The sequence below is a fragment of the Colias philodice genome, chromosome 14 (assembly GCF_061535455.1).
Source record: "Colias philodice isolate Cphi_HAF_F1 chromosome 14, ilColPhil1 Martin Lab GWU primary, whole genome shotgun sequence".
Taxonomy (NCBI): Eukaryota; Metazoa; Arthropoda; class Insecta; order Lepidoptera; family Pieridae; genus Colias; species Colias philodice.
The window spans coordinates 9,780,544-9,800,540 of NC_143099.1; the positions used below are offsets into that span (position 1 = coordinate 9,780,544).

Below are 19,997 nucleotides of genomic sequence, written 5' to 3' on the forward strand. Positions count from 1 at the left end.
ACGAAAAAAAGCTTTTTAATAAAATCTTATGTGACCATACTCTTATAAAAATAAAATAATTCCAAAGCGACATGTCGTGTTGTTTCAAGAAAAATAAAACAAGGTTTTTATATCACACTTCACCGACACATATCCCAATCTTAATCATTTAAATCTAAAACTTTATTTATATCGTAAAAGTTTATTACGAATTATTATCGTTAAATGATTTCATCGTGGCACTGTACACAAAATTGGTAGATAAACGGTATAGATTTATAATTTGTAGCTAATGAGCTCAATAACTCTTACAACAGCGTGTATAAGATAGCAACGACATGTAAACATCAAACTCGTTCTAAGCATGAACTCGCATATCATCTCATACATTAATCCACGAGGAATTCGTGTCGTCGAAACTCTCTCGAGAGAAATATAAGGCTATTAATATTCGGTGGTCGAGAGCGCAGGATAGCTCGGCACGATCAGGTGACCGTGATGCATTGCTTTGTATCTACGAGCTACGTCTTAATGCGTGATCTACGCCTTCGTCCGATACTTCCTAGGGAACTCGAGAACACTGTTTACTTAACAGGCACCCGTCCAAGTGAAGGATTGCGCTGTAACGTTGGCCTAGAATGTGACTCTTGCACACGAGATTTACAACGCTTGATATGGTGATTAAATCGAATGGGCTTTTAACCGATGTATTTTTTTATAAACGTAAACCAAAATATCGAATATAGTGTATACCTAAGTCTAGACTCTAGATACAAGCAAAAATTTAAATAATCGCACAATCTAATAACGAATAACAAGGTAACAATTTAGTATACTGTTTCAAATTATAAGCTTAAAAACCCAAACAAAAGTTAGTTTCCAATGTTTTGAATCTCAATGGTATCAAATAATATATTCCCTCTATAAAGACCGGTAACAATCACACGTAAAATACTCCGGACAGAATCGCATGTTTCCTTTCGCTCGAAGCGAAATCTCGGGGCAAATCGCTGGCCGGATGTGACAGGTTATCACTAATGCAGGCGCTAGACATGTGATCAAATACGCAAATACCTACAAAGTCGCGAAGTGTGGCACTGACATTTGCCTATTTGTTCAAAGTTTGAACACATATTTGAAGTTTGCCGAGTCGAGTCGGTTTTTCTGCGAACATCAAAGTAATCAAACTTCAAAGTTGCTTCAAAGTTTGTGCGCCCTGCCACACTTGTTGCAATGCTTAGTAACGCGCGCGCCGCTGACCGGAGCATTTGTGTGTGTATATTTTGAGTGTCATAATGGAGTGGAGTAATGATGTAGTTATCGAATTTCTTCAGCTACTTGAAGCGGAACCCTCCATATGGGATCCAAAAAACAAAGACCACAAAAACCGTAACGTTGTAAACGACGCATGGGTCCGAATAAAAAATAATTTATCACCACCGTTTACGGTAGATGAACTAAAAAGAAAGAGAAATAGCCTTCTAACCCAGTATAGGGATAATTTAAAAAAAATTAAAGAGACAACAAAAATCGTCTTCCGATCTATCAGCCATCTTTGCAATAACTGTGCCGTAAAACATTTGAAAACAAGTCTAGCAGGCATATTTGTAATCGTGTTTGCGTCAAAGTTTTCACTTCAAAGGTTGGTCAAATGTTTGCTCAAACTTTGAAGCCAATGTGTAGCGCCAGCCTAATACCTTCCTTACAAAGACTATTTTATTTTATCGATGTTTCAATATCATTACATCACAGGAGTGCCTGCTTTTTGATTCACTAATACTAAAATGTGATTACATTTTTATAGCAACAAAATAATTTGGTTTACATTGCTTTGGACCGATATAAAAATCAAGCATAATGTATACTTTTAAAATGATTCATGTTGTTCGTTGCCGCCGTACTTATTAAGCTCAACCTAATACTGAGTGAACTTTTGATAAACCACGACTCATAAACGTTCACGTAATTATTAAATCGCTAGCATACTCCATATTTAACTAGCTAACCAGCAGACTCGAGTATGGAGCACGAAGCAGTGGGAGTGGTTGACCTCGATGAAATAACGTATTGCAATAACAAGAACAATGAACCCGATAAAAAATCTAAACCATCACTATGAAAAATAAATATTCAAACCCATTCATTACACCGCTCATTATTTAAATTCATAATAGCGATTCTAATCTAACATTAGGATCAATCTTGTAAGCCGTAAAATAGGTGCGGACGCGAAAATTCGATTAACCTTATATATGGTGTTAGTAATTGACAAGGCTTGTTAGATTATGCAAACGCGGCACTAAATCAGCCGAAAATGGTAAATAGGTGGATATAAAAATATTACTTTCCTACAGTTTAAGCGATTCGCTACGCCTCACGCCGATTAGGCATATAACCTGAGCTTATAGTCACATACGAGTATTTGGAATTTTTTCCACGCTGTATCTCATTATCATCTTGATAGTTTATGATACAAAGATAACAAGAATAAAAATCGTGTTTTGAGCCTATTTGAACATGATTTAGTAAGAATCACACCCATCTTAAAAAACATTGAAAAGCTTTATAAGAAAAATTACTAGCTACGTTATTTTTCTAAATAAAAATTGGATTTGCAAATGAAAAAAAAAACATTTCGTATAGACAACAAAAAAAATGTAAGAGAGCAAAAAAGCACGCAACAGTACGCATTTAGAAAATCAGCAAATAAACCCGACTTGTAAATATAAAACTCGGCCCATGTCAACAGGACGTTATCGCCAAGGATATGTAGAGGTTATTTTCTATTTATAAATTAGTCTCCTAATAGCCGTATACATGTCACGATATGTCCGTCTGAACCTCGGACACGACACTCACGACCCCAATAGACAACCGATTTATGATCGTCCCCTCAGGAAAGGGTACACGTTTTATAACTCAATCCGAATCGGGCGTGTTTTATTTTCTCATATACAACCTTTATTTTTCCGATTGCTGATTAAAATTCGGTTGAATAAGGCATCTCAGAATTAATTAGATTAAAAGATCATTATCAGAGTCAGGTTCGATATGTGTGAAGAAAATATAATACAAATCTAGAAGATTTACATAGAGCCAACCAACTGGCTCTATAATGTCAAAGAAGTTAAGGATAAAAAATCCGCAAAAGATCGTGTAGTTGACTAGTACCATTGTTAATGCACTGCTCTATGAGACCTAAGCATGCCACAAAGAGAGAAAGCAAACCACACAACATGACATAACCGTTGAATGTCAAACACTTCGTGCCCCTCAGTTGCGCGATCTTTAGCTCAGTCTCAGAGAGGCTTTATTCAATCGCTTGATGGGTCACTATTACGGGCGAACGTCAATCACTGGCACAAAGGAGAAAGTTACGAGATGTGATCTAATACTGTGACGTTACAATGAACACTATATTTTGCTCAAGCTGTGATTCACGATATAAGGATTAATGTATTGATGACTTAATATGCAACTTTGATATATTAATTGAAATCAATAGCTTATGAACAGAATGCGTAATGCATTCTTATTGATCGTTTCCCTTTAATATCGTTTGTTTTCAATTACTGCAAAAATTGTAAGATATTTATAATTACAAACGTGTAAACCTCGTCGTGATGCTGTTACGTGTTACAAAGCTTTTGTTCATCATTGATCTGTTTCAAGCTTTGTTTTAGCGTACATATTTAATATCGAAGTTGACAAAGCATTTAATTAACGTAAGGGCCTAACTAAACGGCTCGGCATAGGCTTGTGATCGATCGCTACACGTAGTTCAAAATGAGATAAAGATCATAATATATATTAATCTAAGGCCTAATAAACTTATCTGATTATCTATTTTACCATGCTTGAATTTTTGTTGGAATTCCTATGATTTTATTGTATTTTGAAGCTTTTATCAGAATAACCGTGAATTAATTTAAAGGAGAGTACCTAATATCGCTGACAACTTAAAATTACCATGAGGAAAAAATTGAATTATCCAATGTAGATACATTTGATGCCCTTAATTACGAGATGTGATGACATTTACAACAAAATATAGGTAATCAAAGAAATTAAGTTTGTGGCGAGAAATATAAGACTACCAGTAGGTAGCAAATGTAAAATTGAAACAGAAGTGCCTTAGGAACAAAATCCCAAAACTGATGCGGACAAAGAACTTCTCTAGCGCGATATGAAAGTATGCATGTCAGTAATAATCGTCAAAGCAATGTCACGTTGTTAATATTCATCGAGTCGCGTCGCGTGCGTAGGCCCGCTTATAGGCGGGATGCATTAGACGTCCAAATTTGCATACCCGGGCGTTCCCGCCTGTCAACCAGAACGTTACATTTGCTAATCTGGCAGACTGATACAGTTTCATTATTAAACTAATGAATTAATTCATCCGATTGCAGACATTTGAATATGAATGCGGTTCGATTTCTAAATTCCAACACCATGTTTTACATTAATGGAATCGCATTAATAATTAATTCGATCATTATATTCGCACTACGAAACCTCAGTTAAATTAACAGATGCTTTACTGTAATTTCGCTGTGAATTTGGTGATTCGTGCCAAAACTTCAGTTCGTCATTCAAATTCGGGCACACAAAGGTAATCCTTAGCTTTGCTCAACTCTCTCTGTTTCGGCTCTGTTTGAATATCTCAGTGAATATTTATGACAATCAGACAAGCAGTGATAACATAGAAGAAACTGCTATGAAATAATGACAAAGAAACTAGGTTAGCCGGTCAAAATCCGCCTTTATTTTTATGCATAGACATTGTATATTCTGCGGGCGTTCGCGTCTTGCAATAATGCGCTTACAAACGTTGGTCCCCATCCCTTATAATTCTATTCTTCCGAGGTAGAAAACGACTTTAGCTAAGTTGAAACTCGTGTTGCTCTCCGCTGACTTATTACAACAAAGTTCCTTATTCTATCCTTTATCAAGCTTAATTCAATGTGATTTTAATAAGGTAAGGACCAAATGTAATATTATGTTTGTTACTTTTATTAAAAATGGAAAACAATTGAACTAAATTTCAATTAAAGCATCCAATTACAATTCAGTGTATAATATCACTTATCGAATATAAAAATTTTTTGTATGTTTATCAATTGTCCACGGTCCGTAAACGTTAAAGGAACAATTCAGAAAAATATGTCTACAACCTTAAATTTGCATCTTAATAGGAATTTAACTTGCCTACAGACATATCGATAAATTTTTCAATACCATTCCACATAAATGTGTCTAGCGATAATTAAGTAATTAAGGGGTATCATTATCAGCACCAACTAATGAGTTCGGACTGCAGAGACGATGCGCCGCATACGAGCGCTTATCGTTGATAAATAAGAAGAGGTAATAAGTACAAATGACCGTAGTCCAACCCCGTCCTAACGTCTCAACTCTCAAGCAGTTTTATCAACCGGACAAAGGATTGTGCTTAACTCATTAGCTGATGTCTTTATTTATCTCCTAGCCTTAACTTCGCTGCAGTTGGAAAAAATGGACGCGAGTTTTCGAATAAATCACGGAGTGTGATAAAAAGCGTGATACGAGATCATTTTTTGTAGTTTGAAGGTGACTATTTATTGATCTATTAGAAATTTTAATTGGCAACTCGATCAAAAAATCTATTGTAATATATTCTATTTAAATTTAATTTTAAAAATTGTAATCTAAATTTCATGACATCACAATGCAGCCTGAAGCCATAGGTTAATAAATCCCTACAACATCCCCTTTACAGGCTTATCTTTTTAATAAAAAGGGCTAAATTTAATTAGAGCTCTACTGGTTTACTTTTCTCTTGGTTTTTTGAAATAATTACTCGACTTGTTCATTAAAGTTGTGCTTCACATAATATGTCTCATAGATAGTATTAATTAATTTTCATACCGATTCCATTAACAAGTTTTCCAATTAGCATCTCACATATCTACCTATCATATATCTTTTCAGACGTATACATCTCAAAGTTATTACTTTGATATTATACACAGACATTTATAATGACAAGAATATAACATATTAAACCCAGCTTTCGTTATTTACATTAAAAGCAAAAAACTCTATTCTTTTTGTTTAATATACGTTTATATCTCTCTCCTGTTTGACCGCATTAAAAAAGGCTGTCCAAAATCGCGTAAACAAGGCGAATACTTAGAACTTTATGAAGGTCCGAGGAAGGAGATTTGTTACAGCGCATCGGCCACAACACGAGGCCCAAACAATAAACGTATCCTAACATTGCCGGATATTGTCCGAACCGCTTTTATTGCTACATATTTTAGAGAGACGGGTGGAGAGCGGTACAAGCGATGGCACTTTTACGATATGTCCAAATGAATTTCGAGTTTTTTCTCGATTTAATAATGTACACGTACGGGCCTCGTCGCTACATCGTTATGCGTTATAAAAGTCTGCCTCGAAGTTTTCGACAATTTACGGACATGCTGCAGTTTTTATAGTGTATGTAAGTTATAGTCACCGAGTAAGCGAGGGAACAAGTAAAGTTGACTCGTTATTAAAATATTTTATTGAAGTGCTAATTTAATATCTGTAAAGCATCATGATTCAGAGGCGTTCATAAAAAAATATTCCAATATACACTATTAAAAATAATCAAAAAAAGCATTTATCAAACACGCAGCTGTGGATCGCTGACTAGATAGAACGTAATAAACGAACAATTACTTCTCCGTCAGTTTAGTTCCATCAGGAGCTCATTATGCGAGGCGTTAAAATGTGAAAACGGCCGAGCCGCAGGGCAGCCACATCCGCAGGAACACAGTTTCTATAGCTCAGGGAAACCGATTCACAGATGCTGCGAAATGAAATGGTAATGAGGCGCTTTTTTCTTTGCTCCCCACACGATTAATGGCTGCGAAATATGATGAGCTATTTTTACAATTCGAATATTATTATTTTTTTAATTTTGATTTTTTTAAGACTTTTTTTATGTCTAAAACATGTACATCATCCAACATTGCAAGTCAAAATTAATAAACATTAATCGCAAACTAAAACAAACGTTAAACAAACATTGAAAATTCACATTTCCTAAATGGCATTAAGACTGTACCGCTTTCTATTATGAGCAGCAATTTTCTTAACCACTCCAACAAAATGCAGAGCACTACAAACTTCAACGTTCTAGTTTAATTTTAACCTACATGATTCCCAATTAACCGAACTGCCAAACTTCGTGAGCGTTATAAAGAAAATGCAATACTACATAGAAAATACGACTGTAACTCGGGACAGGATTAAAACTTTGCCACTTGAAAGTGTAGTGGTCACGAGACTGAACGTGAAATTTACCCTAGCAAAGTTAATATAAGCGAGATTTGTCGTATGGCGCGCGGTTAGCCCGTCTACCAAATGCTCCAACTACCACTCGCTACATTTCAAATGTCTCTTTGATTTGCCGCCTTGATCGCGATAAATGGAGACAAATTCGCTCGCGTACTTTTTCGTACTAAATTCAAATTGCTCAAGTTCACATTTGATGCGAGATTAATTATCACTTGCAATTTACGCGCTATCTTGATTTTAAAGTATGTGGCGAAACTCCCCGCTTTAATTAAAGTTCCGCACTGGGTATATTTTATTTAATATCAACTTGACATTACGAGTAGCAGCCGTAATAGCATCATTAATTACGTTTAAAATAAAAGGAGACTTATCTGCTGTACGTTTTCAATTAACTGCAAAGATAAATTTTAAAGGGTCATTTATAATAGTTATAAGCGGGGGCACACAAAAATATTGCTTTATTCAATTATCCCGCCCTAACTTCGGTCGGATTAAACAATCTAAAGCTATGTTCAATGGAAATACCTTTATCTATCTTTAGCTTCCACCATTTATGCATGTATCTTTTTAATAAAATGTATATCTGTTTTTCCTATTTCGATGTTGATATTTGTAATAAAGCTGGCTATTTATAGTAAATTACTAACACGTTAAATTAATTTGCACTCAAATACTTAATAAACATTAATATCAATTATCAACCAAACTCCGAAATCAATTTGACCAGTCTCCACTTTTGTTTCAATAACAGTATGTTTAAATACGTATTCCATAATCTAATAACAAATAAGTTACATATTGTAATTAAAATAGTCACAACTCACAACGTAAACTGTTATTCATGCAAAATACAATATTTCCGTAAACATTAAATATTCATACATCTCTCAAAACAAAATGGAACAAAACATTTTAATACAAATACAATTTTAAACTGTATCTTTCAGCGCTCTATATAAACAGCGACAAAGCGAAGCCTGCAAATGAGGTCGGAGATAGCAGCTCGGAAGTTAGTGTAAGCATAAATTAAAACAAGTGTTACCATAAAAACTTGATAAATGGCTTTTCACAGGCGGTGCGACAAAAAAGTAAAATGACGTCAGACGCGCTAACGTATTTCATTTTACGGAATTGGCGACATCTGCTCGTTTTAGCACGAATGAATCTAACCGCTTTCAATCTCTCGTATACGTATAAGAGAGTAGCTAACCTTTTTTGTCCTGAGTACTTATCAATGGTCTGAGTGGATTTTTATGGTCTTTAGGAGCGATTGTTGCTCTGAGATGTATAAGGAAAAGCATGAACAGTGGATATTTTCCCGTGGATAAACGTAACATTCTCACGTAGATGTGCTACAAACACTTTCTACATCGCTTTGGCTTATTTTTGTAATAATCAACAAAAAAAAATATTTTTTTTTCCAATTCATAAGGTACACTCTATTGTGCATTGATTTATTATATTTTAATACTGAATACCTTATAACAATCAGTATCACGACCAGTTCATACTTTATATACAAAATTTGAACATCAGAACCAAAATTTCCAACCAAATTCCATTGTCAAGGGGAGGAAATAAAACGTTCGATCCAAGTGAAAACTGCGGTAGATTTGGACAAAGCCAGCGGAGGCATGAGAATTACGCTAGAGCGGTTATCGTCGCATGCCACAGAATTTCCCGACCGTGCCACCGTTACTAACACATGCCGGCTACGCAAATCTAGAATTTTCTAGAAAAATCGAGCTACGATTGTGACGCCTCTCTGAAATATACCTTTCCATCAGATTAGAGTCGTAATGTGAAATGACGTAGTTTAGAAACAAGAATTTATTTTAGTTGGTTTGGTCTCAATTTGAACGCACAATCTTTATTATTGTCTTATTAAGTACAATTTTTAAATATTTACAATGTATTCAAAACTTAAAACGCCGACGTATGACTTCATTTAACTAAACTTAAGCCACGACAACTTGTAAGGAGTTTACCGCAACTGTATCACTGACGACATTACCATAAAAGAAATATATAACAAATGAGCCAGCAAGAACAATACACGACAGATATTAATAAACAGGAATCCACTCATAAGAATTTAATATGTACCGGCGACATACGCGCATTTGCATCGCTTTCAAACTCGGTGTATTGTTGAGCGTAATAAATTCAACAAGACGACATCGCAGGATGTCTACGGAATGTAATACAGGTCGCAACAGCGTTTATAAAACCGCAATACGATGCTATTAGACACCCGAGTACAGGCGGAATGCTAAGCCCCCTAGTATGCGCAATAAAGCGACAAACGCGTTGCACCCCGACTCCAGAGCCGTTCAGTCTCCACTCGAGCACACTCAAATCTCAACGAATCTCACCTAAAATAATTCAGTGTCATGAAGTGCCCTTTAACATTTGCGCTTTCCGATCGTCTGCGAATTGTTAAATGTTTCATTTGTTATTTAACGCACCGTGAATCGTGAAAGTACCATCCAATTTAAAATTGCCAAATTGTGAGCATAAGTTATAATATGAAGTAACATACAAATATAATCAAATAAACAATTTACAGTAGGTACATTTTAACACTCAACATAATAAGTACATAATGTTACAAATAGAGGTCTTCTTATCCTTAATTTACGCACAACCCAAAATGCATGGCTTTCTTTTATTAATGTAGCTAACATCCAATTTTTGAAAAAGCTTCCAAATTGCCGTAGAATCGCAGCCACCCTGGAAGTAACTATCCGAACACACAGAAGTTGTGTAATCCTCAAAGCCTCCCTTTAATTGGTTTACCACAGACCTCTATTAACGAAATAAGATGGGAAATCAGAGTATTAGCATAACAGTGAATTCAATTACGGTTCACAAAGAGGATTACAACTTTAACAATGAACGAAAAGTTAAAGCGAAGGCCCAATGAACTAGCGTGGAATAATCAAAATTTGAATGAGTGCGATTATCAAGTTAAAATTAAATTCGTATTCGTCCCTCTCATACTCTAAATTTTGCGAAACTATTTTATGAATTTAATGGGCTAGTGGGAAAATCGAATAGAAATATACAATGGGGTTAAAGCTTAGAGGTAAATGGAATTAGGAGGGTTTCGTTTGCCGCGTTAAGGATATTAAACTAACTTGGGCGGAATAATTTAATAAAAAACGGTATATGCATTAGTTTATCATAAATTACATTTATTTCTATGTTTTCTATTACATCGTAATATATCAAAGTAGAAATAGAAAATGAAGCTGTTTTGAAATTTATTCTCAAACGCAATGCAATATCAAATGTAGCAAGAGTTTATATAAGTTTGAATCATAAAGCACTCGTTAAGCGAGCACTGAATGGTATTTCCTTGCTTGTCAATTACACGCACTAAATGCCAGCTATGGATACATCGCACCACATAAATTCTCCTTAGTTACGAGTCACCACAAACAGCAGCCGACCTATCGCGATGGACTAGTTACTAAACCGTTTCGCCGCTAACAACTGTCCTTGCGGGCGAGACAAAGATTTCCGCTAACAATACTGATAAATTACTAGCGAAGCTCCGTGGACACGAGATACCTATCTCTAATTTACGTCCTACTAAACGTACGAGACTTGGCAATTTGCCACTACCTCTTTACGCACTCTTAGAGGTGCCATTAATGTGAACTAGTGTTTTACATTAAACACAGTGAGCGCCGCTCGCAGCGTCGACCGTTGCTTTCGATCCATTACCAAGAGAGCATAATCGAAATGCATGTCCCATAATCAAGTGCTTTGTTATAAAATGTTTTCAAGCTTTTAGTACCTTGTTAAGAGCGCATATTCTATTTAACGCAAGTCAAAAACTCCGCGATCTATTACGATAGATCGCGGCTTGCGCTATCCTTTTACTATGAACAGCATAGGTCCACAGGAGAGCGCCGAGCAACATGTCCTCTCTCTGGAAAGGCTCGCTGCCGACTGATTTTAATCGGGTCGCGCGCAGTGTTTTATAGTACTTTAAAAAAAATTGTAGAAAAATAATAGAGGTACCTTAGTTGATTTTTTAAATTTTATCTTATAAGTAAGACATTCTTTTATTGCAATATGTATAAATTATATTCAATAAAGTCAAATATCTTGGTGAAAATAATCATTTTGTCGACTATAAATTCTAAAAAAATTCACATTGTTAGGATTTTAATTTCGTAAGTTAGGAGTCCAAAATAAAAAAATCTTTTAACTAACTATTTTAATAAGGATTTTTGCAGTTAGTTAAAAATAATTGTGAGTTAGATCTGTCAGCAATTTCAGATATTTTTAGCTTCGAAATTGACACTAAAAGTGAAATCAAGTAATCATCGGCTCAGTTATCTTGATGGTATTCAGAAATACTGTATTAATTGAAAAAAGCTCTTAACTAACTACATAGACAATAAAATTTCCTAAAATTATTAGTAATTCATATGTTTGTAAGATACGTGGTTGATGGACAATCTGGTTTGAAAAATCACATATTTGAGCCAAACAGCGCACGGACCGCTTACACGGCCTTAAGGTTTCGTTACGGACTGTTCGATGCTTATAAATTTATAATATATCGTCTCCGGTTACTTCATGTCCCAATTGAACAAGATTTATTCTGAATAACTGTAGATTTTCAAATGGTGAGTTTGCTAGTGACTTTATCAAGACTAATCTTAAACTTGTCTTACGTTCTCTTTCGTTTATAATAAATATGATGTATAGAAAAGGTATCCATGGAAGATTGGTAAATTACTTAAACAATAGTTTTAATCACTTATTTATACCGCAATCATATGGACAGATAACACCAACACATAATTTTAAGTACATCGTAAACATATTAGTCATGAATAACCAACCTAACTGTCATCTAGTCCCCATAAAACCGGCACATTTTCTTTGCTATATTTCCTAACGACTAAAAACTCAACTTGCAATTACAGGAGTTAATGACGTCACATAACATCATTGCTTAATACGTGTGTACATTGCCATCGATATACCATGTAGCGGTACAGCAGAGGCTAGCCTCGTGAAAGGCGTGCGCGAACAATGCGCTTGCGCAACGTGAGCGATCAGGGAACAATGCGGCTTTAATAGAGCCATTCGTCGCCTCATCGCTTATTCATCCACGCCCAGTGCCTACAGTCGCGATTGATGTCCTCAGTGTACCAAACAACGTCAAATGTCACATTTGAATATCATTTTCAAATGGTAATTATATAGAGCTTATGATAATTAAAACCTATCGATGATAAAATAGGTTTAGGGACCTAAATCTAAACAGTTCAGATAATGTAACCAAAAATATATCTGTCACTTCTTAACTGTTAAAAAGCACCAAGTTGACGAGAAATATATACCACGTTTAATGAATAATGTTCTAAATAACAATTGTTATTTTTTATTACCTATAGCTGTTATCAAAATGCCATCTCCAATAACAATGGCGATTAAATTTAATATCGCCTACACACCTCACATTATGGATGTCCTTACGAACTTAAATCAAATGTCACATATGAATACCATTGTAAATGGCCATCATATCAGATGCAATGATTTATTTTTTTAAATAGGAGCACAGGTGCATTACACTGTTTCATGATCGATTTTCTTTAGGGACAAGTAGGTGATCAGCCTTCTGTGTCCTACCAGACGGCAGACCGAGACATTTTTTTTCTTCGTCTCCACCGGAAATTGAACCCAGGACCCCTCGTTTCTACGCTCACGCGTCAACCACTGTACCAAGGAGGCGGTCATCAAGGTACTATTTAATGTATGCATTAATTTACCCAAATTATCCGCAAGTATCAAAATATTCTTATTGATACACTCTTCTTTGCTAATTTCATACCATAATTGTTCGATATTAAGATAAACTTCAATGATATAATATTTGTAAAGAACATTATTACCCTACACGAACAAATAGACATGATTAAACAGAATAAATGAAGTCCTTTAGTGCTGTTTCGCTAATACTTAGCACTAATCGAAATTAATTGAGCATGTTTACACGCAAAGCAGACCTTGTTAATGATAAGAACAAAATACTGAGTATAAAGCTCGCGTAAGGCATATAGAAATACAAGAAATTAAATTCGCTCCCAGCATTAGAAGACTACAAACATTCGAAATCAACAAACGTAGCCAACACACGACTCGAAATGCGAGATTGTGATCGTTGTTTATCCAGCAGATAAGCCAAAGGCAACATGTAGAGAAATTTTATTCATAGAGGGCATGATAAATGAGAAAATACTCCGTTGTATCACATTCATTATTGCCTCACGCATTGCCTTATCAAAAACTTGTTGCCGCCGCGAGCCTGCCTATAAAACTATCATTTGGCCGCAACTGCCACCTCGGGGACCCGTTTTAGATGCCATATCTCATTCGTAAAGTAACAGATCTTATTATTCATGTTGGCTGCATCTTTGTTATGTGAAATCGTATGCGGCGAATGCGGAGGCCTATCCGGTTGGAGAATGTAATCAGTGAATATTAATTATTCACATATAAGATTTTCTAAAAGTTTGTGTTTAACTCTTTTATGTGACTGTCATTACTAATGTAGTTATTACATCCTCAAGTCTCCCTGGAATTTTCTAATAAAAAATAAATAATTTATTGCATCTATATCTAAATAACTATCTCTATATATCATTATTTCAATCTCATTCGTTATTCTCTATTCGACCGTATCATTTATATAACAAACAAACGAAACCCATAAGTTAACTGCGTAAAATTCTATGGTCCCTTCATTTCGTAGACTGTAACATAACTTTCTCAAGAGATATATGCAACACCACAATCGTAAACCTCTCCGTACAGCATCACCGTATATAGACCACGATCATGCAACCAAATACGCGTTTGCATAAACTCGGAATACTTTATCCCGGTAAATATAATAATTCCGAGACAAGTCACGATAGCTGGAGCGGCTAACAATCGTTCAATTTGTACGAGCACCGTCCACAACTGCACGCGACTGTACAATGTACAATGTACATACACAACAATCAAGATGTCATTTTTCAACTACCCACACTCGCGGGCGAACGGTGAGAAATATGGCCGACAACGCACGCACCGTCCCACAAAAGAATACGCGATACATATCTACACTTGAATACAAAAGTTTACTTCATCCCTTCGTATACTTTATTATACGTAGCACATAACGAGATGCATCTATGAATTTATAAAAGCAACCAACTTTACCCAGAATACCTTTTAAAGCAGTCTATTAATTTCGTATTGAAACGTTAATCCATACTAATAAAAAGAAAGTAACTCTGTCTGTCTGTCTGTCTGTTACTCAATCACGCCTAAACTACTGAACCAATTTTCATGAAATTTGGTATGGAGATATTTTGATACCCGACAAAGGACATAGGCTACTTTTTATCCCGGGAAAATGACGCAGTCCCGGAAATCCCACGGGAACGGGAACTATGCGGATTTTTCTTTGACTGCGCGGGCGAAGCCGCGGGCGGAAACCTAGTGTTAAATAATATTCCGTAAAACTAAATATTTCATGACCCCAAAATAACTATAAATTTCAAATAAACTACAGCTTTCCCGGCAAGGCACTTTCAAGTCGTGAGCAAATACTTACATACTACTTCTGCAATTGCTTGTTTATCTTTAAACAAAAGACGACTTTTACATGAATTAAGTCTATATTCAGTTTCCCATACATTCATCAATGTGGAATAAAATGTTCCTTGAACAAAATAAATATAATTTAACCATAGCCAATTCGAAGAAGCGAGAAGAAATAAATTAGTTAATTACGAAAGGGAATAATTATAATGTGTAAAGTTGTTAAACGCGTAGGTATATATATTATTATTATTTTTACAGCGGTCATAATGACAATTCACAGAAGTCGGTAGCAATTTATGGAAATATGGAATAAGGGAAGAGATGATGGTAATTATTGACACGAACAATCGCCTCGGGTCGAACCGCCATCCTCGTATAAGATCGCTCACACTAACTCGAAAATTCCACATCCATAACGGGGTCGCTCCGGGCGTTACATTGACCGCACATAAATTGGCTTAGATTCGCGAAAAATCATGTTATGTCAAAGGAAATAAAACCCGAGAATATCAGTCAGTTCCGATTACGCTCATGTACATGAATATCAAATGGGAATCTATGATCAAGTATGTCTATTTCTAAAAAGAAATAGTTGTACGCAATACACGTAGACCATTTTACATGGAATGATTGCGAAATCGATTGTAACAGTGCTACCGGCTATAAAAACATTTTTTGATAACTGAATGAACTTTCTATTCAAACTTTGACAACAGATCATAAATTTCAAACAAAAATGTACTAAAATCGAATATGGTTGGGAACAAGAGGACGTTCAAGTGAAAACAAATAAGATACAGAGGTGAGCTTTCCCTTTTAGGGTAACTATTTCTATTCGTTGTGACTTTTGTAAGTGACACAATGGCGCATCTATCGCGCAGGCATTAGGGTTGTCTCTTGTCAGCTATACAAAATGTCTAATTGATTATAATTTATAACGATTTAAATTGTATGTAAATAAAAAAGCACCAATTTAATTAATTTTTATACATCACTTATTTGTGTTTGATCAAATTATTGTATCGCTTCAGTCCAAACTATAATAAATAGCATATTGCTCCATTACAATGTCTTTACAAAATCAATATTAATTTAATTATAACTATAAAATATAATGAAATGAAAGAAAACGAAATAATAGTTTATGCAAAAATTGTAAGTCATAAAACTACCTATAATTCTAGTTTCGTTTCGTTTCGTTTCGTTCTAGTTATTTTCTTGTTAATAATTATTATACGTATGTGATAACCCTACCCGTGCGGAAATGTTCGCTAAACGCTAACGAATACGCGCGTCTAATTGAAGTTATGGCCCGCGGCTTCCCGTGTCCTGACCGTACACTTTATTTCTGAACTAATAGCTTGTTTGTGTTATGTCGTGTATTTTTGTTTTCTCTGCATCAATTAAATCGGACGATATATTAAAATGAATGTTTTGATAGTTTTGTTGGGAGGTATTAGAAAAAAAGTTTATGTTTGTGGAAAGTTACAGTAAACATCAGATACAAAATAAACATTTAAAATAAATAAGTCAATTTGTCACACAGCTGAGATTAAGGAAAATTAGAAAACATAATATTAGGCTACAAGGACAAAGTGAGAAAATAATTGTTAGACAATTATTAATTTTCTTGTTTTTTGGTTGTGAAATTATAATTTCATCTCAAATTAAATACTTACATAAAAAGTAATAACTAAAACATATACATATTTAAAATTATATCTCCTTACGAAAATTAGTCTACAAACTATTTGTTTGTTTCGCAATATAAAAGTACGGCAATTTAAAATTTCAAAACAAATAGCTATTTATTGTATCGATTAGCCGCGCTGTCAATCAGCATATTATATCGACATGTTTGACTATGATTTATAGCTCAATTACACTCGCGTAACCTTTACTGTGCTATGGGTGTGGCCTTTAAATGTACCATATAGTGATCATTTTTGTATGTCGTGTTTACTGTACCCTTATTTTGGAAGGTAATTTTTAAATTAATCTATAAGAAAAAACAATTTATAAAAATTAAAGAAAAATAAAATAGTGCAACGGATTCATCATTTTCAAAATTTTAATTCCAAACTGTGCAAACTGCGCGCGTTGCGTTCGCGAACACGAGGTTCACAATTTCATAGGTCATTTTGTTTTTGGTTTCTTTTTCTTGGTTCGTATATTTTTGTTGCAATAAACGCAAAGTCAATGTATACACACCGTGAAGCTGTTAATTTACCATTTATTTATGCCGTTGTTTTTTTTTATATACCTACTCTTATTTTTTGGTAGCAGAACTTTTTTGCTATATTTTTTTATTTATTTTTGCCATTTAACCACTAAATTTACCTGTCAAATGGTTCCCAGTGAACTCGAAGTCGTCGTCCTGGTCCCAGTGCTTGAGCGATAAGTTCCCGAGCGGCGTCGCGTTCGCAAATTCCAAATTAGCGAAATGCCAGTCAAGTATTTGGCGATCGCGGACCGATAGATACACTGAACTGTGGGACAATCAATATTTTTTACAGGAAACACTAATTATTTTACAAGTAAATATAGGTCGCGTCATGTAAAAAGAACGCTGACGGTTAAGCTGCGCATTGGCGATTTATTGGTCTATTTGGTGTTATGAGGTGGTATAAGAATAACAAATATGTAGTTGCGAAGCCACGACTCGAGAGCCTACTTCAAAAATAAAATAAGCAGCAAATAACTTTCGTGCTAAACTCGATACATGCCAAAACACACCCCATCACTTTCATCCAGCATTCTTTTTACATGACGAGTACTGTAAGTGTCAGTGAAGATTGGTGGCATGCTTTTCTACAATTCGGTAATACGATAATGATGTAAACAGTTTACATCAGTCCTAAATGCGAAAAAGTCCTGTTATATCGAAGATAGGTGGGATTATTTCCTAAAGTTCCATACAATAATTATTATAATATTCGATAACGATGTAAACATTTGCCATTTTAAATCAGAGTCCCAATGCTAAATTCTGTATGTATACAGTATTACTTTCTCGTCGCAACGGGCGGTTTAATACTATGATTTATGTGTCTGTGATATAGGAAGCCTAGAATGTGACAATCTCTTTTTACTGTGAAAACATCTCATTTCAATTAAATTTCTTTTGACTACTCGGAAAAACGTGGAAAAAAAGCTAGTATATTATACTTATCAGAGACTAAACAAATAATATAAAATCCTCTCAACTCACCTCGGTGGGTTCGACTCTAACTGAGCCAATTTCTCCTCAATAGTCGCGTTCTGTTTAACCATAGCTTCATATTCGTTGCACAATTTATTCAATTCTCGGTTAAGTCTTCTCAAATTAAATTCGTGTAATATTCCGTCTTCTGCTTTTATATCATCTTTGTTGGCTAGTAACGTTTCTTTTTCCGCTTTCATTGATTTGAGAAGCTCCTTTATGTCCGCCATTCTAGTTAAAAAATAATATTCATGTTTGATTAAATTATTTTCTAAGTGTATATTACTTACTTGGTATTCTAACAATTACCTATATCAGTATAATAATTATAAGTTCAAAGTTTATTTAATTAAATTTGCATTTCTTTTAATATCATTGCATAAAACATGCATGATGTACATTGTACATGCTTATGAAACTAGTATAGAATAACTTATGAAACTACTATATATTAAACATTTATCCATAAAATGCAATATTAAAAACTGAATATAATTTCTACTTACTTGTTTATGTTATTCTTAAGCTTTTCTTGCAAAGTTATAAATGCTTTCAAGTGTGATATCTGTAAATAAATATACAATAGTTTAAATATTAGTATGCATTACTAAAAACTACAAGTAAAAACATGTCATTCAAATTCTTTTATTGTAGATCTACCTTCATACATTTTATTTTCTCAGTTCAAGTAGATCTAAACAAAGGAGAGCAGAAGCGTCAATAATAAAAATTGGACAAATTCACTATTTAATGTATGCCGCCATTTTTAAGTTTCTTCCTATCTGTCACTGTCATTTACTTAAAAAAATGTGTGCGTGTACTAGTTAGTGTACACACGTAAGAAGTGAAACTTCTTTATGACCTTATTTTTCAAAAAATAGTTTACTACATGCAACTTTACAGAAATACGTCGAATCACGCGTGGTAGGGATAAGAAAAAGATGGCGAGTAACGAAAAAATGTTACACTAAATTTTTTTCCAACCCCGATAAAGAAGTTTCACTTCAATAATACTATTAAACGCACCTGTTTATGCTTAACATTCTTCTGTTGCAGCTTAATCACCCACTCGAGTGCTTGTCCCAAAGACACCGGAGTGTCGTCATAATAGTTGAAGTCCACTTGATGAGATAAGTATGAAGTTGCATCCAGAAGGCGGTTAAACTCACGCTCCACCTTGAAGGAATAATATTGTTAGACGTAACTTTTGATTTAATATTTTTGTGGATGAATAGTTGTCACTATTTCCTGTCAAAACATGTTTAGCTGTTGAAAACTATAAATTGCCACTTTCCTTTGACTCGTGGGGCATTCGTACGAATCGTGCCTAGGGGCTCGGACGTTGTTTATACGACGTTCGACCCAACTACCTTCACTTTGCTAATAGTCGTTGACTTGCTGCGATTTGTTATCAACTACCTACATCAATTAGGTAGCTGTGTAGAATCACAGTACATTCTTATTACATTTCAAACTAATATTTAACCCAGCCTCGCGTTTAAATTCTTATAATATAATAATATTATAATTAGAACAAAAGTCTAGTTGTACAATCAATTCTATAAGAAATTATTATTATATTATCCATATCTGTATTATATCCCTGTATGTAATAAGACAAATAACATACATGTGATGTTGAGTTTTATATAGCATTTAAATGCCTTATAATTATGAATATTTACAGAAAAAAAAATCGATCAAAAGACAGGATTCGAACCCGCGTATTTCGCAATTCCGGGGCGACACCTGTAACCTGTCACATTATTTTGTTATTACATATTTATAGCTATATCTTGTTATATTTTATTGTTGTATTGCAATTGGCATACTACTCTATCATTTAAAATAAAAAAAAGACGGG

General features: G+C 34.6%; 1 protein-coding gene across 1 annotated transcript in view; it reads right to left on the reverse strand.

Moving 5' to 3' along the window:
• The window catches only part of Su(var)3-3 (lysine-specific histone demethylase Su(var)3-3), a 321,623-nt gene that overhangs the window by 297,997 nt on the left and 3,629 nt on the right, over positions 1 to 19,997 (reverse strand). The window contains exons 8-11 of the mRNA XM_089703152.1: positions 19,160 to 19,309; positions 18,640 to 18,698; positions 18,143 to 18,364; positions 17,272 to 17,420 (exon numbers count right to left, since the gene is read on the reverse strand). Coding sequence (XP_089559278.1) covers positions 17,272 to 17,420; positions 18,143 to 18,364; positions 18,640 to 18,698; positions 19,160 to 19,309 — 580 coding nt within the window. The remainder of the gene's footprint in view (positions 1 to 17,271; positions 17,421 to 18,142; positions 18,365 to 18,639; positions 18,699 to 19,159; positions 19,310 to 19,997) is intronic.